At 36.8% G+C, this 22,784-nt stretch overlaps 3 protein-coding genes across 4 annotated transcripts; all 3 read right to left on the bottom strand.

Moving 5' to 3' along the window:
- Positions 1–6,115: 6,115 nt before the first annotated feature.
- LOC125220579 (protein FAR1-RELATED SEQUENCE 5-like) lies at positions 6,116–9,156 on the bottom strand. Its single transcript, XM_048122736.1, has 7 exons — positions 9,070–9,156; positions 8,312–8,603; positions 7,932–8,224; positions 7,268–7,512; positions 6,709–7,138; positions 6,448–6,546; positions 6,116–6,319 (listed from the first exon to the last, which is right to left on the bottom strand). The coding sequence occupies exons 1-7, from the start codon at positions 9,154–9,156 to the stop codon at positions 6,116–6,118; spliced, it is 1,650 nt and encodes a 549-aa protein (XP_047978693.1).
- A 6,996-nt stretch (positions 9,157–16,152) lies between these two features.
- On the bottom strand, positions 16,153–16,761 carry LOC125220578. The gene has a single exon (XM_048122735.1). It carries the CDS (start codon positions 16,759–16,761, stop codon positions 16,153–16,155), a length of 609 nt encoding a protein of 202 aa, XP_047978692.1.
- Positions 16,762–17,715: 954 nt separating this feature from the next.
- On the bottom strand, positions 17,716–21,416 carry LOC125223828 (CBS domain-containing protein CBSX1, chloroplastic-like). Of its 2 annotated transcripts, none has more exons than XM_048127124.1 (8): positions 20,998–21,416; positions 20,549–20,636; positions 20,403–20,467; positions 19,498–19,606; positions 18,891–18,943; positions 18,451–18,566; positions 18,253–18,310; positions 17,716–18,167 (listed from the first exon to the last, which is right to left on the bottom strand). In XM_048127124.1, exons 1-8 carry the CDS (start codon positions 21,211–21,213, stop codon positions 18,096–18,098), a joined length of 777 nt encoding a protein of 258 aa, XP_047983081.1. In that variant the 5' UTR covers positions 21,214–21,416; the 3' UTR covers positions 17,716–18,095. The 2 variants fall into 2 exon arrangements, with proteins under 2 accessions (XP_047983081.1, XP_047983082.1); XM_048127125.1 differs by lacking the exon at positions 19,498–19,606 and adding an exon at positions 19,607–19,655 and having other exon boundaries at positions 20,998–21,408.
- Positions 21,417–22,784: the final 1,368 nt, after the last annotated feature.

Here is a 22,784-nt window from a genome sequence, read left to right as displayed (position 1 = left end):
AATGAACTACATATTCTTTTTAATGAAGTAGTAAATTGATAAGATGAAGTAATAAATTATGATAATGAAGTAATATAAATGCTCTCACATTACTAAAATGAAGTAATATAACATTATAATGAAGTAACAGACTCTAAAAATGAAGTAATATAAAGTGAAAATCATATTAAATGTGGTAACAGAGTATTCCAAGTGAACTATCTATAATTGTGGATGATATGTTGTATATTAATTCTGTGTTTGTTATGTATAGGTAAAACTTCCTCTGCAACTAGGAAGAATGCAAGTAGTTCTAAAATCCCTACTAAAATCCCTGCTACCAAAGGTAAAAAATGAAATTAAAGCATAGATGAATGAAGTATTGAATTCATATGATTAAGTAAGATCTTCATCTGTACAGAAATCGAATGCAGCTAAAGGCCCCAAAAATTCTGTTCTGGAAGGTAACAAGTGAAGTCTAAGCTATTTTTGTTTTGAAATAATAAATTGACATGGTGTAGTTAACTAGTATTAATTGTATTTATTGATGATGATGCTGATACAGGTGACAAGAAATTGAAGGCTATACAGGAAATCATTACGCCCATTGGAAAACTTCGAGGTTAAATTCCAAAACTGCCATTATGGTTTGATTTAATACAACATGTAATTTAATTAATTGATTAAAATAGTCCCCTTTTTTCAGAAATGTTGAATCTGAAGCAAGCATGTGGTGGTAATGATTGTAATGATGAAAGGCGGTTAAAAAATAAGCATGATAAGCTGCCAAATACAGACAACAAAGGTTCGTTTTAAAATAAATTTTAGTTGCAATGACCTAAATAAGTTAACTAATGAACTAAATAATTTTACTTGCATATGTTAGGCATAAAGAGAATGAGGGAAACAGAAGGTGCTTTACCTAGTGGGGTACAGACAGATAAGGATAAGGATAAGTGAAGAAAGCAGATTGTTAACAAAGTTGCAGAATCGACAAATGTACAAGGGAATGATGCTAAAAAGGTACAAGGGAAAGGTAAAAAGTTCGCCCATAATGATGCTAAAGAAAATGTCAGTAGACCTTTTGTCCAGAGAGTTCTATGTCTTAAGAGAGGACCAAGGAAATTTGTTGAAGCGATTAAATCGCTTAATGATGATCAGAGAGATGCTTTAGAGGATATGGGATTTGGCAATCTTTTGCACTTCAACTTGTCCTATATCCCAGCGAAGCTCACATTTGAGATTCTTGATCATTTTAATCAAGATACATGCGGTGTAGTATACGAACGTGGTATACTACATATTGGGCATGATGATGTGCGGGCTACCTTGGGGTTGCCAAATGGTGGTTTGAGGTTAGAGCATAATGGGCATCAAACGACCAACAAGTTCATAAACGAGATTGCAGAATCTGGCGGTCGAAAGAGGTCTAAAATGGGTGCAGATATGCGTATAGAGCAGATGTTAAGTGATATCCATGGAGGGGAGAAGTTCAGGAAGATATTCCTGATTTTGGTAAATACAATCTTGATCAACCCTAAGGGAGATGGATACTTGCGCACGCAAATTGAAGAGGTCATCCATGGCATTGATAATGTCAAGAAATACAACTGGTTTGAGTATGTCATTGATATCTTACTCAAGGCCTATAATAACTGGACTCCAGATAAGGACAAACCATTCACTGGCCCAGTTTCATTTCTGGTGGTAAGTTTTAAATTCAAAATTTTATTAACCTTGAATAAATATGTTTTAAATATGAACTTTACTAATGATAGCTTTCATTTTGTAGCCATGTTATGTGGATAGGATTGTGCTTCGATCGAGGCCTGTTACCCGAACATTCCCAACCATCAAGGGCTGGACAAGCACATTAATCCACAAACGCGAGAAAATGGAGCTTGAGCCCGGGCCATTCGGTAGAGGCATTGAGGAGCCAATCTTTGACCACCCGAAGAAGCTACCTGTCTGAAGAGGCTGTCAAGGTGAATATTGTGTCCTCCTCTGGGACAAAGCCCAAAGATATCTCTAAGACAACCCAACGTAGAACTACCGTTGTCACACTTATGGGAAAGGCTGCTGATGTCCTTGGGGAACTGATGAAGGAGTTGGAAGATGGTGCAGATGATCTAAAGAATGATGGGTGCTCTAAAGTTGCAGCCAAATGCTCAATGAAGATGATGAGGTTGCATGAGATGGAGCCGGAAGAAGATGCCAATGATGTACAGTGCATGTCTCAAGCAATGGAAGAAGGTGACCTAAACAATCCAGAGTTTCTTGATGTTGTAGAAAAAGTAATGAGGGTGGTTGAACAAAGTAAGAAATGGCAAACAGAAGGGCCATCATTTGATCTATGATTTGAGTATCATGAAAGAAACGTAAGTTGATGATGGGCTGCGTCGTGATGTTGTGCTTGGAGTTTTGTGTTATTGGGATGTAATTTATAAAACACATTAGTATGGCATGTATTTGGGATGAACTAAACTTTTTTATTGTATTATATGGTTTTAGTAACTAACTGATTTTCTCCATTTTGGGGTTTTAAAATGAAGATTACTTGTTCATTGGGTTTTGTTTGTATTGTTGTTTATTATATACAGGTTGATACTACACCAACAAGGGACATAGATCCCGGAAACTACATCTTTGAGGTTGTGCAATTCATGTCTGTCCAAGATTTGGATAGGGTAAGAAGTTGTTCTGGCCTCTTATTCATTCTGGATGAAGTGATGTAGTACAATTTAATTGTGATGAAGTAAACATCTCACTGAATGAACTATCTGATTATATAATACTACTGGCAGGATATTCTACCATCAATCTTCAATGTTGATGTTGGACTTAGGGAAAAATTAGAAGTTAATCTAGTGGCAGAGGTAATATTACAATAGCTAGAAGTATGCCTCCTATATGATGAAGTAAATTGTTCTTGAAATGAATCATTTTTTGAATGGACGTATTGCCACTACCAGGATTTTAATACGCCATGTGTAGTTCAACATGTAGCAAATATGAGATCTCATACAGATGATGAAGCAAAGGTATAAATCTAAATTACACGAACAAAATTCTTCATCCTACAACAACACACAACATACAACCATGTGACATGATTCCTTTTCTTTTTCAATCCATGATTACAATTATCACCCATCATGCTATGCATAATTATTCATTCCGGATGAAGTAATATTTAGTTGTGATGAAGTAAACATCTTACTGAATGAACTATCTGATTATATAATTCTACTAGCAGAATATTAATATACCAATAGCAGACGTTATTCCATCATCAAACTTCAATGTTGATGTTGGACTTAGGGGAAACTTAGAAGCTAATCTAGTGGCAGAGGTAATATGACAATAGCTAGAAGTATACCTCCTATATGATGAAGTAAATTGTCCTTGAAATGAATCATTTTTTGAATGGACGTATTTCCAATACCAGGATTTTAATATGCCGTGTGTAGTTTGACATGGAGCAAATATGATATCGCATACAGATAATGAGCCAAAAGATGATGGAGCAAAGGTATAAATTTATTCTGGATGAAGTAATATTTAGTTGGGATGAAGTAATAATATTACTGAATGAACTATCTAATTATATAATACTTCATTATTAATGTGATTGCTACCGAATTACTTCATTATTATTATGATACACTACATCACGGAAAAACTTATATCTATATTTTGGTGAATAGAATGTTAATGTCGCTGCGGAAATACAGTCAGTTATGGATGCTTACAAGGATATAGACATTGATGATGATTTCATGGATAGGTCTTCTAGTTGGTAAGCCGGTGGGGACTGAGATCATTGTTTACAATGCTAACAAGGCAATCCTGTGCAAATTAAGAATATAATAATATATAATCTGAAGTTTGTCTTGTGGTTAACATATAATGTGTTACAAATGATTTATCTATTGCAAACAATAGATCAAAACTTTGAAAGGTCGAATGGAGGTACATAATAGAACAAATAAAACTGTTTCCCATGCATTGCGATTTCCATTCGCTGATAGACCAGTTAAGATTACAAACAAGCTCAGATGAGAAAGAATCATATTACTTGATTCTTGTAACACATGAAAGAGATAGGTATGATTACTAATATTGTTTTCCAATAATATATCACACTATTAACATATCCAACAATAGAATGTGAAATTCCAACATGTATTATATAATGTGCAGATTTGTACTTGTTTATGACGACGATGTTGTGAAAGTTACAAAGTTGGAAATGTGTTCTTTGATACCTCGGCAATTGATTGTGGTTGGCGTTATAGATGCATGGGCCTATTCTTCACTATGTACCCATGTGTAAGTACAAATTATTGAAATATAATAAGATTGTATGTTATGAAGATCCTAACTACATTAATATTAATATGCAGTTGTACACCATTGTGACAAAGCCTCAATCCATGGATGTCAACACAGTTATTGCAAACGTCTGTAACAACTTGGACAGAGAGGTGAAGGAAATACCATATTTCAAATGGGAAGATGTGGAAACGGCACAAGCATCATTAGTATTACTTCAATCATGTTGGCTGTTACTTCATTCATACACTATATTACTTCAATCATGTTGTCTGTTACTTCATCCATACACTTTATTGCTTCATTCATGTTTCATGTTAATTCATTTTTCAGATTGTTCATAGTACTTCATCCGTATACTTTATTACTTCATTCATGTTTTTTTTTACTTGATTCAATAGGTCTTCTTCCCCATATGTGCAAATCAGCATTATTATGCTGTTTGTTTTTGCTTCAAGAGAAATGCTATTGTTGTAATAGACAATTCAGCAAACGGGGATGACAACAACCTCACAACAAATTATGGTCACATTCCATAAACATTGGTTCGTTTCTTCTCTTATGATTGAAATTTTATAGCGCATACATATGAATACACACAACTATAAATGACATGTATTTGTTTTGTACATGCAGAGATCATATTTTTGACCACTTCCTCACCAAGAATGGTCTCCACGTATATTGCAAGATCATTTCCAACGCCAAAATGCAGAGATTGAAAATGTCAGGGACGACAGTTGATAACGTTGAAGACTGTGGAGTATTTCTGATACGGCATAAGGAAACGTACAAGGGTGAGCGTGAAGGTTGCTGGAATTGTGGCTTGAAGAAATCAAGTTCGGGTGTGCTTCAGAGCTTGGGGGCCAAATATTTTTCGGTGCTGATGTTAGCCGAAAACAGCCACTAAAGCTTCAACAACAAAATTGTTACAGCAGCGTATTACGAAGAGGAAAGCAAGCACATTGAAATTGATGTTGAGAAAATGATTGCAGCATATTTAAAGAAGAAATGATGATTTTAGTAGATCAAGTTTTGTATTTGACAATTTTGCAATTTTAGTACATCTGTTATGAGCAATTTTGAATAAAGTACCACGCTTTGTAATGTTGTTCATTGTTAGCCTATAATACTGCATTGGGTAACAGATTTAGTTCATTTCAGAAATCTTAGTTCATTTCAAAGATCTATTGACAAATGGAAAATATAAAGTAATATTAATAATCTACTCCTACTATATATTTTGTCTATTCTCTTTAAGATTAATAAGACATTATAAAAACACTTCAGTCTATTCTCTTTAAGCTTGCAAAAAGTCTAAACAAGATCAAATTCAAATGGAAATGGAGTAAGAAACTACATGATTGAAGTACAGAAGTAAGGGAATGAAGAACATAAATATCCGAATGAAGTAACATTTGGAAAAAAGAACAACCAGCCTCAACATTGGTTTTTCCTCTTTAAATGTTGTTCAGTGTTAGCCTGAAATACTGCATTGGGTACCATATTTAGTTCATTTCTGAGATCTATTGATTATTGATAAGTGATTGAAAATTGGAAAATATATCAAAGTAAGATTAAGAAAAATGTCATAATAAAGAACAAATAAGGCATTATATAAACACTTCAGTCCATTCTCTTTAAGCTTGCAAAAAGTTTAAACAAATTCAAATTCAAAATGTAAATGAAGTAAGAAACTACAAGACTGAAATACAGAACTAAAGGAATGAAGAACATAAATATTTGAATGAAGTAATAAATTTTGGAACAGAACTATTGGAACAGAACAAAACAACAAGCTTCAACATTGGTTTCTCCTCTTTTTCTTGTTCTTCTCCTCCTGTATCTTGTCACAATTTCTTGAATCATGCCGACCAACCTCGCCACATTTTGCACATTTCCGACCAGGCTTGGACATCTCTCTCATTTCTTTCTCAAGGCATGAAAGCCGTCGACCGGGACTCTTGGTTTTGACGACATCACACGGATGAACTTCTATTTCACTCTGAGCCATATAAATTCTCAACCATCTGTCTCTTTTCACTTATGGACAATACATTTCCCTCACCAAGTACCTCTTTTCTCCCTTCAATAAGCCGTGCAATATCATAAAAATGCACGAATTTTAAGTACCTCTTTAGCCATAATATGTCTAAATGCAAGAATTTTATCACCATCTCCTTCAATAAGCCGTGCAATATCATAAAAATCTCCTTGCATATCCCTGTATTCCTACTTCGTCTCATCCACAACAATAAATGTTTCAATATCATCATCAAAACCACAATGCATAGCCTTGACAAATTTAGACTTCAGCCAACGTCCTCCATGTAACTCATTAGAGATTAATTTCATTTTTTTGTTTCTCAAGACCCAAAAAATGTGACTGCATACAAGCCCAATCCTCCCAAACATCTTACAACTACATGCATATGAAGCAAAAGATGTGGAGTATGACACAGTCCAGTTCTTCGAGAACATGTCGTTGACCACATAAATCTTATTCTCACCAATGATTGACACTGTCACCATAGTGACATTATCAACTGCTTCCTCAATCTCACTTTGAAGTAGTTTGAAACCACTATCACTATAGATTGTCGACGCATGCCTCTCGAGGGCTGAATTTGTTTTCAAAGTTGGAATCTTGTTAAAATCCAAGTATTCAAGCCTATTGTTGTTGCTCCTTTGGCCATCCAATGCATTGTTGTAATTCATAAGAAATTCAACAAGATTAGAATGAGACTTGGAGTACCTCTTGAAGAATATGTTCTGAGATTCAGATATTGATGTGGTCTTTATTAGTGAACTCATTGGAAAATCCCTATAGTATGCAGACACATGTAGTTCATTAGTTATCAAATATACTTCAGAATAAGGATAGAAATACATCATCATATAGAAAATATGTTTCCAAAGAAGGATACATACCCAAAATTTTTGTGAGGCAAACATCGAGGAAAACCACTCATGGTCCTTAAGCCCATATTTTTCCATTACATTATCCCATGCTTCATCAAATTCTTCAGGTTCTATCAACTCAGACCACACACAATTGTTTAACTCCTTTTTCAAGTCTTCATTGACAAGTAGATTCTTTGGTAACTTTTCCACAACCTTAAACATGATGTGCCACATGCACCATCGATGTCTTGTATCAACAAGGACTCTTTCCACAACAACCTTCATTCCCAAATCCTGATCAGTAATGATCAATTTTGGTGCAGAACTTATGCATTTGACAAAACGTTCAAACAACCATGAGAAGGAATCGGCATTTTCCTTAGATAATAAGCATGCACCAAATGCTACATGTCTCCCATGGTTGTCTTTTCCAGTGAATGATGCAAATATCATGCAGTACTTGTATTACATCCATTCATCAAAAAGGCAGTTATAATTAGTTCATTTTGTAAGGTATATACTTCATACAGTTAGAGTTTTACATAAGTGGACTATTAATTCATTATTGACTATTACTAGTACATTCCGTTGAGTTATTGCATTAATTCAGTAAACGTTTCATGCATATACAAGTTTATCACATCAATAATCATTTCATTATAAACAACATATTGTTCGTACATATTAGTTGAATAGGTTGTGCCAAACGATACTATATCACCGTAGAGATGGAAATTCTTCTTAGCAGTGGGATCACACCAGAAAAGACGAGTGAGCCTATCCTTAGAGTTCACCTCAAAATGATAAATGAATGCTGGACAATTCTCTTTCTTCCGGCTCATCTCATTAAGTACCATTTGTGCATCTGCCCCACTAGTAAATGCTCTCAAGTCGCGCCTATAGTTTCGAACTTCTACGACCGTACAGCCAACATGATCCAGCCCACCAAGAACCTCATTCGGCAACTTAAAAGTCAATGTAGGGCCTATGTTTGCACTTGCACAATCTAGTATAAATTTCTAATGCAATAGGTCAATGTTGCGATTCAGCCTCATGAATCGCTTATGGCGTAACTCCACCATATCATGATTACGTCTTTCATCAAATTGATTGACAACATAACCAATTCCTTTACAAAACTTAAAAGCAATTTTAGCCTTGCAAAAACACTTCCTAGAAGAACGTCTACGTTTTGACTCATGCCCTTGCATTTTCATTTTCCTCTGACCTTCTCTACTGCACACAACATACAACCATGTAATATGATCCACCTTCTTTTTTGATCCATGTTTGCGAGTGTCAAACCCAACATGTCGTGCATACTTATTATAGAACTCAGTAGCATCATCAAGTTTAAGAAAAATCTGTCCAATGTAAGGCTTCAGCTGGGATGGACAATCAGGTAAGTATGACACTATTATAAAACATACAAACTACTGTTAGTGGAAAATTTAAACAAACAAACCATATTCATTCCACAAGAACAAAATTTCAGTTTTACCAATTATTACTTCATAATAAAAACAATTTAGTTCATTATGAGTGCAGCTCGCATATATACTACAATAATATCAGCATAGCATATAATATTCAACAAGAACAGAAGTTCAGTTTTACTTGTTATTACTTCAGGATAACCAAAGTTTAGTTCATTATGAGTACAAATCGCGTATACATTACAAACATGAAATAAATATGTTTTACTTCATTAGTTTTAAGCTCATGGGTCAACGTTCCAACGTAGTTTTAAGCTCATTTTTCCGACCATTTACTTCATTATTAATCGGTTTACACTACAAACATGAAAAAAATCGAAGATAACACATTGCTCAATTAGAAAAAGTCATGAACCTTCAACTGCAGAACTGCTTCTAGCTTTGAATCTGAATCTGAATCTGTAATAAAAATAGAGCCTCCTGGATTTCTAAGACCATTCATAATTGATCCATCATTGATCGATGTAGATCATGTTAATGTAGATCTTAATCCGTCTTCAACCGCAGTATTTGTTGAAGTAGATCTCAATCTGTCGATATTCTCCATGAAAGTCAGAATATTGAGAAATTGAAGCAGAACTCGTGAATTAAGGCTCAGCGCCACCCAAATCGTCAAGCGCGCCGCCGCCACCGGCCGATCCCCTCCAGCAGCTTTTGATGAGCCCAAAAAGAATGAAACACCAGCTGCAATGTGAATTGAACGTGAATATTGCGAAATTGAATTGAACGTGGAATGAAGAAGATCGACGCAGATCGTGGATGGCAGATTGAAGAAGATCGACAGAGCATATTGTTGATTGCGAGAGAATTAAAGAAGATTGTGTGAAAATTCAAAGAGATTGAGACAAAGAGAATCACGTTATGTATGCTGAGAATTGATTTCCTAAAATACCCCTGAGCAAGTTTTTATTGAATAAAATATTAATTTAATTGCAAATTAATCATAACCACAAGATTTAAAAAATGAAGGGTCCTAATTTGGTCTCTAGTTCGGTCTTTAAGAAGGGTTCGACATTGATCAGAACTCTTTACCTATATTTTTATCCTTCTCTATTACTTTGTCAACTTCTCATTAAAACCCGAGTCGTCCACAAATGAGACTATTTTTTATGGATGGAAGAAGTATATGTTTGTGTTCAGTTATGTATGTCTTTGTTTATCTCGTGAATGGATAAATTGTTGTAGTGGTTAAATGTTTTTGGTTTGAATAGTTAAATGTACTCCTTATGCTAACTTGTTAATTATTAATATGATTTTAGCTAAGTTTGGGGGAGTACTTTCACTTGGTTTGGTTGTTTGAGTAGTTAAATTTTGGTTACATTATGATCTAATACTTTGCATTTGTAGACGGTCGAATTTGACATGCTGATGGAGTTCAAGAATAGCAGATTCTGGAATGACATCACTTTATAGACCAAGGGGTTCAAGGCCAGCCGGGCTAAAAGCTCTATAATCCGGAACCTAGTTCTCCGCTTGATCCAGAAGGCATGCAATAATCATCCCTTTGCCCAGGCCGAAACAAGGAGTGTCCAGAAGGACGAGCTGTTCTTGCTATGGTGCCTCGTCCACAGAAGGCCAGTGAACATGACCTACTACATTGTGAAGAATTTGGAGCGAGCCTAAAAAGGAAAGCGGGTACTATTTGTTACGATGTTGTGGTGGGCGCAATTGCGAGCCACTTGGGCGTGAATACAAGGGGATTTGGGCAAGATTGAGGGCCCACACTTTTGGATATTGAAACACTTAGAAGATCCATGATATTGTAGTAGAGTATGGGGGGCGAGCCTTCTTCTTACAGAGGTTGAAGATGTTTCTAGAGGAGAGGGAACTATTGAAAGTGACCAGGCATGGGTAGTGTATCAATTACTACCGATTGTTGGACTGGAGTCAATAACACAAACTTTATTTGTGTTACATCATATTTCATCGACAAGGAATGGAGACTGCACAAGAAAATAATAAGCTTCGTTGACATTACTAGTCATAAGGGGGATGATATTGCTAAGGTGTTGATAAAGGCACTTATGAACTAGGGTATTCAAAGGTTTTTTTGTTGCACTATGGACAATGCTAAAAACTAAAAACAATGGTGTAGCAATCAAGGAAATGAAGTCCACCTTCAATACGAGAGGCATGCTTGTTGCCAATGGGCAATATTTTCATTAGAGGTGTGTTGCACACATACTTAACTTGGTTGTCGAGGACGGCATGAAACAAATAGGCATGGTTGTTGTACGAGCTAGAGAAGCTGTGAAATGGATAAAGGATTTATCAGCTAGGTCTAAGGCCTTCAAGGATATTGCCAAGGTATGTAAGGTTGATACCAAAAAAGTCTTGTGTCAAGATGTACCTACTTGATGGAACTCGACCTACTTAATGCTTGAGACGGCATTGCCATATGAGCCGGTTATGAAGCTGTTTAGCAACGTCACTCCCCAGTTTGGTAGGGATTTGAGAAACTTGAAACACAATGACCTCACTGTTAGGTTTGGTATACTGAAAAGCATGTTTCGAGCAAGTTTCGCTCGAATAGAATCTTGCTTGTATACGTAAAACTCTATAATTCACTTTTAACCTAATTTAGTATTATTCGAGCAGTTTCGCACGAATGTAATCCGTATATTATTACATTGTGTTTGCTTGAGCATTTATAAGATGTTTTATAAACATTTAAATGTATAAGATGCAAACAAAGTCTAAGTCTTTTGCTTAGGAGACTGGTTGTGGACGACATCCACTTTAAGGTAACACAGTCGATTCTATGCAATGCTTTGCAAAAGAAAAAGAAGAATTTCACAACCCGGATAGGCTTAGACTACCTATCGTGAAAGGTTGCAATGTCAGTCCGATTATTTCTAAGCCTTACTGAAATAAGATGACGTTGGTATGGTATAGCACTGAATGGATCTAACAGCAAGACGTGTCTTTATGCTATCTACTGAAAGACTAGGTCTTGATAAATAACTATTTCTTAATCTACATATGTTAGAATTGAGCATACGGTATTGATTATGCACTACTTTGACTTATCAAATGGTGCGGGTTTTTCGCAACCCAATAATCCTGATATATTGGGTAGTGGTGATTAATATCTAGCGTTGCTAGGATTGGTATTATGTTGAATCGCGTGCGAGGTGAGTCTCGTTTGATAATGTCCTCAAGAGGAGCTCGAACAAGGTTTTATTATTCGGAAAATTGGCCAGTTGGAATTTAATTATTCCATGAATAATAAATAAGTGTTTCTTGCTGAGTCCACTCTTGGAATTAATAAGATGTTAATTAATTAAGTCCATAGCAGGCATTAATTAATTAATGGACATTTATATCTTAAGCGCAGGAAATAAATAATAAACAAAATGGAAACCCGGATTACTTGTAATTTCGGATTTGGATGGGGAGTGCAATATTACTTCTATAGTGGCTGCTCGTAATATTCCAATTAAAAGCTTATACTAAATTGGGGTTCAATTTAATTAGTAAAAAGCTAATTGGAGGAGCTCATATCCAAAACCTTCCATAGATCCCTAACTGGGCCCAATATGAACTTAATATAAATAGGAGAATAAAGGAGACAGATTTATGTTTTTAGAATGAAAAACACGCCTACTCCTAAAAAGGAGAAGGAGACTTTTTTTTTATTATTCTTTTCTCCTTCGTGAGTTTTTCAGCTCCTCCTCCGTGAAAAAGTTATGTCTTCTTTATTCGAGTCCTAATATTTTAATAAGATCAGCCCACGTTGATATCGAGATACAGTTCGGGAACCAGTCAGAAGATCTGTGGTCTAGTATTGAAGATCATCGTGGAGAAGGCGCAAGCAATCGTCGATTCTTTGGAGAATCAAATCGGTAACTCTAAACCATAGTATTCATGTTTAGAATTTACTTTCTTTAAGCATGAGTTATTTGCGTTCTAGCATGCAATTATCTGTTTAACATGTGAATTGATTAATCGCATAATCGGTCAAATAGATTCGTATCTGATCTATTTGTTTTGTACAAGTCTTCCGCTATGCAAGGGGCACCAAACCCCAGCACTCACAACAATGACCTCACAGTTGGCGTACCTGGAGAAGAAGATTGGATTGAAGTGAGGAAGATGTGTAGTTTTCTCCAATCTTTTTATGATATGACTTGTCTCTTATGCCACATCACATTCATTTTTTATGGAGATGCGTGACTTATTCATTATCATAAAATGGTTGAAGAATGATGAAGATGCTAAGGTTAGATTCATGGCCAAGAAGATGATGGAAAAGCTTGGTAAGTATTGGTTAGAGGAATATGAGTTTAATCCAAACATAAACAAAATTTTATACATTGCTACAATGTTGGATCCTAGATAAAAGATGAAGCATGTGCAACATTGTTTGAAGACGGTGTATAGTGATGCACGGGCAAATGAGTTGGCAGAGGAGTTGAGAAAGCTTTGACTTATTTGAGTTGTACAAGAGAGAATTCACTCCAATGGCTGACCAAGCACAACCACGAACAGCTTCAGGTAGCCAAATGTCGAATAGATCGACTGATCTACGATTTCTTGGTAAAGTTCTTGTAACATTCCCTGTGTTACTAGTGAGGATGATGACGATGAAGATGGTAGCTCAGAGCTCACTCGTTACTTCGCAGAGAGGCAATACAAGGCCATTGAACATGGGCATTTTGACATTCTTATGTGGTGAAAGACTACAGTATTTCCTTTCCTTTTCTATCAGATATGGCTAAAGATATCCTTGCTATTCATATATCAAGCGTTGCTTCTGAGTCGGCATTCAACTTTGGGGGGGGGGAGGGGGGAAAGTGCTGTCGTTATTTAGAAACTCTCTGGCAACGGAAATGGTTGAAGCTTTGATATGCCCCGAGGATTGGTTGAGATCTAGTTCTAGATCTGCCAATCTCATGGAGGAAGAAGGAGAACCAATACCATTTTTTTAAAAGCAATACTATGAAAGTAAGTAATTCATTGCTATTTACTTATATATTTAACTCATTTTCTTTAATTTACTGTATTATTTTTTACAGCGGTGGAGGCACTCCGTAAGGATGGCAAAGTGATAATGATCAAAGTTAAATTTATCGTGCATTTGTTTTAGAATTTGAAAATATTGAACTTGGAGTGTTTTTTTTTTTTTAAACTTTGAATGGTTGTTGAATTAAGTAGGTTGTAAATTTTGATGGATAGATATTGTTGTTTTGGAATCTTTGAAATTGGAGTTGTTTACTGAATATTTCAACTTTTGGATTGAACAGGTTGTAAGCTTTGTATTTGAATATTTCAACTTTTGGATTAAGCATATTATAAGTAGGTTGTATATTTGATTGAGCTTTGAGACTTGAAGTTGTTTACTTCTATAAATATTTCAATTTTTGGATTGAGCAGGTTGTAAACTTTTTTATTTTGTTGGATTAAGCATGTTATAAATAGGTTGTTTTTATTTTTTTAATTTCTAATACAAAGTACATACATATTCTTAATATAAGTATAAATACAAAATATGCAATGTAGCGCAAGTGATGGCTAGGGTGGGCATATTTCCTACGACACCTATGAACCGCATAAATTTTTATTTTTTTGGAATTTCGGTTACGGTTCGGTTAACTAGGACCGAACCGAACCGAGGCCAATTCGGTTTCGGTTTCGGTTCTGGTGCTTCAATTTTGGTTCCTTTTGATATCGGTTAACCGGGTATTTGGTTCGGTTAGTATTATAATATTTGAATGTTTTTACTTTTGAGTTTCTGTTGATTATCAGATTTCTCCCTTGCTGCTAACAGTTCTTAAACTAAGCATAAGTTTATCAAGTTCAGCCAAGGGAAGAAGGCAAGAAAGACAGCTTATGATGCTTTACACGGATTAACCGAGCACTATATATATATTAATAGATGACCACTGTGTTTATGCTTTGTCTATTGTGTAGAAATGCCTCGAGGAGCTACTGTCGGACGCTCAAAGTCACTCTCCTATGATCCTCCGCCACACGTATTATGTAGAAATAGATGTTGGATGATGGAATCTCACCAGATAATGTGGAAGGAGAATCCACAAAAAATAATATAGAAGATGATGATAGATCAAGTTACTCTGTGAATTAGTCGCACGACATAAAGTCAAACGACAAATTGAAAAAGTGCAGGCCGATTCAGATAGGAAAATTTCAATGGTGCATGAGGAAGTGGAGAAGAGGGAACAACTGATGCAAGTTGATTCATATAGGAAAATTGCAATGGCACGGGAGGAAGCGGCTAAGAGGGAGCAACAAATGGAAGAGCGAATGATGTGTCTTTTTAATGAAAAATTCGGACAAATGAAAAATGTGTGGTTTAGTTTAATTTTGTAAGGCACAGGTTTTAATGCGCAATTGGTAAAGCAAGAGATAGTGGGGGAAGCAATTGGTAAAGCAAAGAGAGAACAAGGGAAATGACGGCGGAAGTTGTGTTAGTGTGTTAGTTAGAACATTAATAAGAGCATCTCCGGTGGCGGACTTCCCACAAAAACTTCCTGCCACGTCATCACTAGGACTTCCCATCCCACTGCCACCTCACTAGGACTTCCCCTGCACTAGGACTTCCCACTAGGACTTCCCGCAATAAAATTAAATTCACAATTATAAAATTTACGGAATTAAAATTTCGACACGAATACGAACGGGGAAATACGAATATTCATTAAAAAAATACATTATTCGAAAAAAAAACTACATAGTCAATAAAAAAATTAACCACATCAACGTCCATCCCTCCGCCTCCAAACCTCTTCGATGATATCCTCCTGAAGTCGAATATGGGCATCTCTTTGCCGCATGTCGGCAAATGCGCGCAACCGCTCAACCTCTCCATGAGGTACCCCCATGTTCACATTCGCGCTGGCCACGCCGTGGCTTGGACCGGCACCCGTATCATCTTCGTTGGTCCACTGAGTCATTTCGTCACCTTCACTTTCGACAATCATGTTGTGCAAAATGATACATGCGCACATGATGTCGCCGATGTTGGGAATATACCACATCCGTGAAGGACCCTTCACCATCGCCCATCGACTCTGGAGCACACCAAATGCCCGCTCAACATCCTTGCGCGCTGCCTCCTGACGGCTCGCAAAGTAGGACTTCTTTTGTCCGATCGCATGCTTGATCGTCTTCACAAAGACGGGCCAGTTTGGGCATATCCCATCCGCCAAATAGTATCCCATATTGTGTTGGTTGCCGTTGGCGATGAAACTGATGGCGGGACCAACGCCATTGCACTGATCGTTGAATAGAGGCGACGACTGGAGGACGTTGATGTCGTTGTTCGACCCGGCGACTCCAAAATAAGCATGTCATATCCACAACCGGTAGTCAGCTACAGCTTCAAGGATCATCGTGGGATGCTTGGCTTTGAAGGCGGAAGTGTGCATCCCATTCCAGGCGGCGGGGCAGTTCTTCCACTCCCAATGCATACAATCTATGCTGCCCAACATCTCAGGGAACCGTGCACTGACCCGTGCATAATTATCAGCTGCTGGCGTTCTTCGGGGCTCGGACTCCGAAGATAGAGATCCCCGAATATCTCTCTAACTCCCGCGCAAAAATTTTGCAGACTCTCGACGGCTGACGACTCGCCAATGTGGAGGTACTCGTCGAACATGTCGGCCGGGCCTCCGTACGCCAGCTTGCCTGATTGCGGCAGTGCACTTCGTAAGGGCGTGTGTCCGGGTTTGCCGGCCGCATCGTCCCTGATCCTGAAATACTCGTATCTTCTCTCTAAAGCACCCACGATATGCATAAACAGCGGACGATGCATCCTAAAACGTCGCCGGAATAAGGCATCCCCAAAACGCGGTTGCGGAGCGAAGTAGTCCCGATACAACCGAATATGTGCAGCAATGTGGTCCCAGGGTCCATGATGTCGCCGATAGATCGGCCGAGGTACCGTCGCCTGCTGACGCCGCTGCTGCCTCTGCCGTAGCAATCGATCAACCGCCCCTTCCACAGCGACATCCAATTCATTCTCACTATCACTATCACTATCACTAGCGCCCCCGCCACTACCACCCGCACGACTACTAGCCATTCTAGATAAACTTGAAAATAGAGTTTAGAGAGAAAAACTTGTCAACACAAGTGGTGTGAATGAAATGAAGTTCAACGAGCCGTATTTATAGAGTTTAAAAAAAATTAAATTTTAAGTCGGACGTCCGCCCGCCCGTCGCGTGGATATCCGACGTCCTCACGGGATGTCCGACATTTTCCTTCACAATGGCAGACGTCCGGTCGACTTCCGCGACGTCCTACCGGGACGTCCGCCGGTGGAGATGCTCTAAAATAAACTAATGAAATAAGATGCTAAGTGAAACAAAATTGAGACCGATCAAAATGACAAAAGTGGCTATTAAATTTAGAATAAAGAGAAATATTTATTTATACGATAATCCTATTCATATATTGAGAATTTTGTGAGGTTCCCAAATATTGTGATATTCATCGTAGTGTTCTTAAATTAGTGAGCATGTTATATTGATTAGTGTGTAGCTCTTCACGCTTTGGGATATCAAAAGTTGTCCGTTAGTACATTTTTGTTCTGATCTCTCTTGATTCCATAATTGAATTTACACTGGGTGTTAAAATACAGGGATACAACCTATGCTTCACATGATTTGGCGTTACTAGATTTTTTCAATTAAGAGGAGGATGGTATTAAGTAGTAACTCGGTTTTATCAAAAGGATAATGAGCTTCAATAAGAAGATCATCACTCAATCAACATTTTCACTATAAAAAAGGAATTGGTAGAAACTCCAATTCGACAAAGGAGATGATATGCGTTTGAGTAACAAATTGAATTATACTAAGTTACTTGTACAAGTTTTTTCATAAGATGATGATTATGGCTAAAGTCAGATGCTCAAAAAAAGGCATCCTATTTCATTAAAAAGTGTAAGCAAATTCACCGTACTGATCCAGGCACATTATAGAATGGCAATTAAACAAACAGAAATTGAACAATTGGATTCTAAGCTATCATCAGATTCATCGAAATGACTATAAATCTTAGATATATCACATATTTGTTCATCGCGTAAGGCATTAAGGACCATGAGAGATAAATCACACTATCCATGTCCACCTTTGATCATAACTACAGTTCTGTAATCTATCGAATGCCGAAAAATACAAACATAACTACAACTTATATGAAGATGATGCACCAGAATGGAGTGCTCGTCGATATAATTGACACCTTCTGGCTTACCTACGCAGTCGTGACTGCCAAATATCAGTAGAAGGTTGCAGTGTGTCGATATTCCACAAATTGATGTAGTGGCATCGGCAACAGATCACCCGAGAATCATGTATCCCGTATAACTTTACTTAAGGTCATGCATGACATGTATTAATTTGGACACCATCACAATTGATCACCAGCCTGCTTTATCTGAAGAGCAGCTCTCACAATGTTGCCCCTCGTAATAATCCCAACCTATCACAAGGAAAACACAAAGTTGTATGACGAATTTCTAAATAAATATGTACTGAAATGAAGGAAGTGGAGACAGTCATTATACCAGCCTTCCTTCACCATCAACAACCGGTAGCCGCCGGAATTTTGTTACAAGCAATATCCTACAACAACATCAATATAATATCAACACAAAAACAATCAAGAACATATTGCCTCTTTCACCTAGGTCCCCTCTGCCAAAAAAAAACTAACAGATATCATTATGAATACACATTAAAAGGAAAAGGAAATCGCAAAATACCTCACAACATCCTCAAGATTGGTATTTTCACGGACGACAAGGGGAGCAGGAGTCATAACGTCACTGATAACCTTCCCATTAGTTTTACTGAGTAACTTCTGAATTTCATTGAATGTCTGCCATGAGATAAACATAAACTATCAGAACTGATTGACAAAATACTACCCTGATAACTTAATCTTGTTCATTGTAACAAGAACAAAGAGAGATCAATAACTAAGACAGATTTTCATAAACTATGCAAAAAGAAGTAAAAACTACGATTCTCACTTTTCCCAAAATGATTGCAGGCCATACACAGAACCACTATACATGGTAGTGAGATGTTTACAGAATCATACTAGAACTCGAAAGTCAAACAATCTTTGCTGGAAATCTAGAAGAAACAAATTCATACTAGTTGCCAGACTTGTTATATAAGGAAAAGTTATAGTACATACTTTCCAGGAGCTATCAACATCTGGGAATATAGGTATTTCCTGTTGTCCACCACCTGCATTTGACAAAGAAATAAAACATAAGAAAATAGCATCATGTAAAGTAGCCTCTACCAAGGAGAATCCAAGCCCAGGTCACTCCCACAGAAATTTGAGGTAGGATATGACTATTTGATGGAAGCAAAGTAATGACCAAGGAAAAAAGAAAACATCTATCTCAGACAAAAGGATTATAATCATCTGACATGAGCAATAAAACACATCATAATGGAGAAATCTATGTGTGCTACACCTACCAACCAAATCATGCATGTTTGCAATTCTAACTGCTTAAAGCCTAAAAACCACAAATAATTCAACAAAAACGTCCTCCAAGGGATTCTAAATAGAATAGCTAGAACTTAATGGCATAACGAATTCATCTAATAACCAATAATACCACCAGCTATTGTCATCTCTAACAAAGCATTCTGGAATTCTAGATTTGTATGGAAAACAAAGGTAACACACACTGGAATCCACCTAAAGTATACTCCATCCGTCCCTGTAAAGTATGAACTTTCTAATTTTGGAAATACAACTACGCTACTAAAATGTGGAGCCCACTTACCACTAATATTACCTCCACTATCATTTCTCATCCTCTCTCTTACTTTACCAATTGTATTAAAACCCGTGTCCAACCAAAAATTTATACTTTTCCGTTCCGGAGGGAGTACCTGAGATGGAGTCCAATGCCAATAGATCATAGTCAGAAACAACACCAACCTGCATCAAACAACTACATGTCTCAAAATTTAAATGAAAACTATCATGATATAGAACCGAAGGTTACAGGGATAGAAGATAATTCATATATGCTGCATGATACATGAACAATAGCCTCTCTTGGTTCAAATCTGACTTGTGCAAATATTCCCTGAGGTAATCACCAACCAAAACATTTCAATTGAACTTTAGAAGCCACTTGTCTGAGTAAGAGTAACCCAATAATATTCTTAGCAGAATTTACATCATTGCTATGGAAATCTAGCACTTCCTTTTTCTCTCAAGAACCTTTACCACAAACGATTATGTGCAACATATCAACAATCCGTCAGCATAGTCATCACAATATGCAAACCAATGTGGCTCCCTCTCATTTTAATTAAATATCTTGGCAAAATGCAACTATAGAGTTTCACTTCTGATATGAGCTAACCAACAACAGCAGTTTCATATCAGTGGTTGGTGGGGCTAATTATACTTTTGGAAGCACACAATATAATGTTATGGGGAGCTAAAACCCTCTTATTCTCAAGAACTGGTAAAGTGAGACATATCCAACAGTCCATCAGAATAATCATCAAGATTATAGAATTTGAGGGACAGAGTCAAGTCAACAATAATGCATATTAAAATTTCTAAATGTGGTTTACTGGTTAAGCAAAAGCCATACCATCTATATAACCCCTCAAAACACGCAGATGTTCTTTCAAGCAAAACATAAAATATAGCAGATATAGCTAACTTTACCAACTTCCAGTCATCATCAATCACAGGAAATCCAGTGATTCGTTTCTCAACAAGGATATCCAGAGCTGTAATTTAAGAGAACACATTTCAGCAAAAAGACTAAACCAAAGCAAGACACATTTTTAACAAAGATGCATGAGAAATACCTTCATCAATAGTAGTTGTAGGTTTTACCGCATGCAAATGCTCTTTCCCCGTCATAAAATCACCAACAGTATAGATCCCTTCTCGTGTCTGTAAGTGACAAGAGGATACCAAGTGCATAAAGATAAACACTGCATAACGCTTTAAAACTACAAGATTTACCAGTTGTTCCTTCCTAAATTACGAATTCAACCAACCTAATCATCCAATCAATAGATCAGAGGAATATGTAAAGTATTGGTAAGGCCAGATCCTAAAATATTTGAATTGAAAGCAGAGCGTTGAGCGTCATTGAAATCCTCCAACCAGAGTGAAACATGTAAGCATATCTTCGTATGACTTTCTATTCGATAGAAGCTCACTAGCAGTCGTTCAATTTGTTTACATATCTTCGTAAGACTCATACAATTACAAACGTGTAGCCAAGGCAGAGGTGAAAATGACTACTTACGGGAACGGAACTGGTGGAACCGTTGGAGGCGAATGAAAAGGCATCCAGCCGGCGAGACTTTGAAAACTGAGTCCGCCTGACGGAACTACTTGCAGAGGCGGCGGGCGCGCGGAAGAAGGAGCTGCTGCAGGGTAGACTGCGGCCATGGACGGTTGAGACTGCCTCCGGACGCGGAACGATGGCGTGGAGACCGGCGGCGAGAGAAATCGAGTCCATGAGCGCGCAGATATTGGAAAAAATCAAGGGATTTAGGTGGGATGGGGAAAGAGAGAGTGAGATATTTCACATTCCTTGTGTGATAGGTGGGTGACTGTTATTTAACGGTTGAATTTCCGCCTTTGCGTGCTCGTTCCATTTCTACTAGCGCCAAATCAGGTCGGTGTAAATTGGGGAAATTTCTTTCATCACGTTTTACTGTTTCATTTTCCTCTTTTTCTTTACAAATAAAAGGGTTTCATACTGTTCGCTATAAAATTTTCAGGCCTCAAGTATCGTCGTTCACATAAAAATATTCATCGGTGCCGAAAATCGGAACCCAAAGATTGACTTAAAAAATCACGTACATTATTTTATAATAAAATATGATTAAAATATCATTTTACGTTCATTCTTGTAATATTAATTGAGGTATTTTGAATTTTTTTCCGGACGAAAATGCCCTTAGGGCCTTTAAAGGGCAATTTGGACAATTCGTTCACCACTCATCTTGCATCAAAGACCTAGAGTCCAACAATTTTTTTTACTACTCCCTCCGTCCCACAAAGATTGTCCCATTTTTCCATTTTCGTCTGTCCCATAAAGTTTGTCTAATTTCACTTTTACCATTTTTGGCAGTGGACCTCGTATTCCACTAACTCATTCCTACTCACATTTTATTATAAAACTAATACGTTAAAAGTAGGACCCACATCCCACCAACTTTTTCAACTCACTTTTCATTACATTTCTTCCAACTCACTTTTCATTACATTTCTTAAAATTCGTGCCGGGTCAAAGTGGGACTATCTTTGTGGGACGGAGGGAGTACTATTTAATTCAATTACCATCCAAATTGAATTTAAATATAATTAAAATTTACCGTGAAAAATATGTGTTAATTTTTCATTTATTTAATGATAGTGAATTGGAACTTGATACTTTATTATATTTTTTCAATCTAAACTGCATTTAAGAACATACTATAGGAGATTTGTCAATTATATTTAGTTTATTTGTTTTGAAATTAGAAGTATTATTTATATGAATTTCAAAATAGAGATCAATTAACATCTAAATTGAATTTAAATATAAAAATTTGCCATTAAAAATTGTTGGACTCTATGTCTCTGACGCAAAATGAGTGGCGAAAGAATTGTCCAAATTCATTGAAGGTCATAAGGGCATTTTTGTCCGGAAAAAATTCAAAATACCTCAAGTGATATTAACTCATAGTTGATAGACCTAAAATGATATTTTCAAAATTCACGAACCTAAAATGATATTTTTGGCAAAGTTTGTGGACCTAAAAAAAAGTTCCCTCTTAAAATAAAACTAGTGAAATAGAGTCCATTACCAAAAAAAAGAACAAATGAGACAGTTATTCAGGAACAAAGATGATAACAAACTAGGACAATTATATTTTGCTCCAAGATACTCCCTTCGTCTCAAAGTAGTTGAGGCATCCTTTTTAGGAACGAAAATTAAGAAATTGATGTGTTAAAAGAGATCATAGATAAGAAAATAAAGTAAGAAAGAAAACGAAGTAAGCAAGTAAGTTAAAGATGGAGGGTCCCCTCCTCAAAAAAAAA

This window comes from Salvia hispanica, chromosome 4 (genome assembly GCF_023119035.1).
Source record: "Salvia hispanica cultivar TCC Black 2014 chromosome 4, UniMelb_Shisp_WGS_1.0, whole genome shotgun sequence".
NCBI classification, from domain to species: Eukaryota; Viridiplantae; Streptophyta; class Magnoliopsida; order Lamiales; family Lamiaceae; genus Salvia; species Salvia hispanica.
Note: the sequence above shows the minus strand (reverse complement) of the source record. Positions and strands in the feature narration are given on the sequence as shown.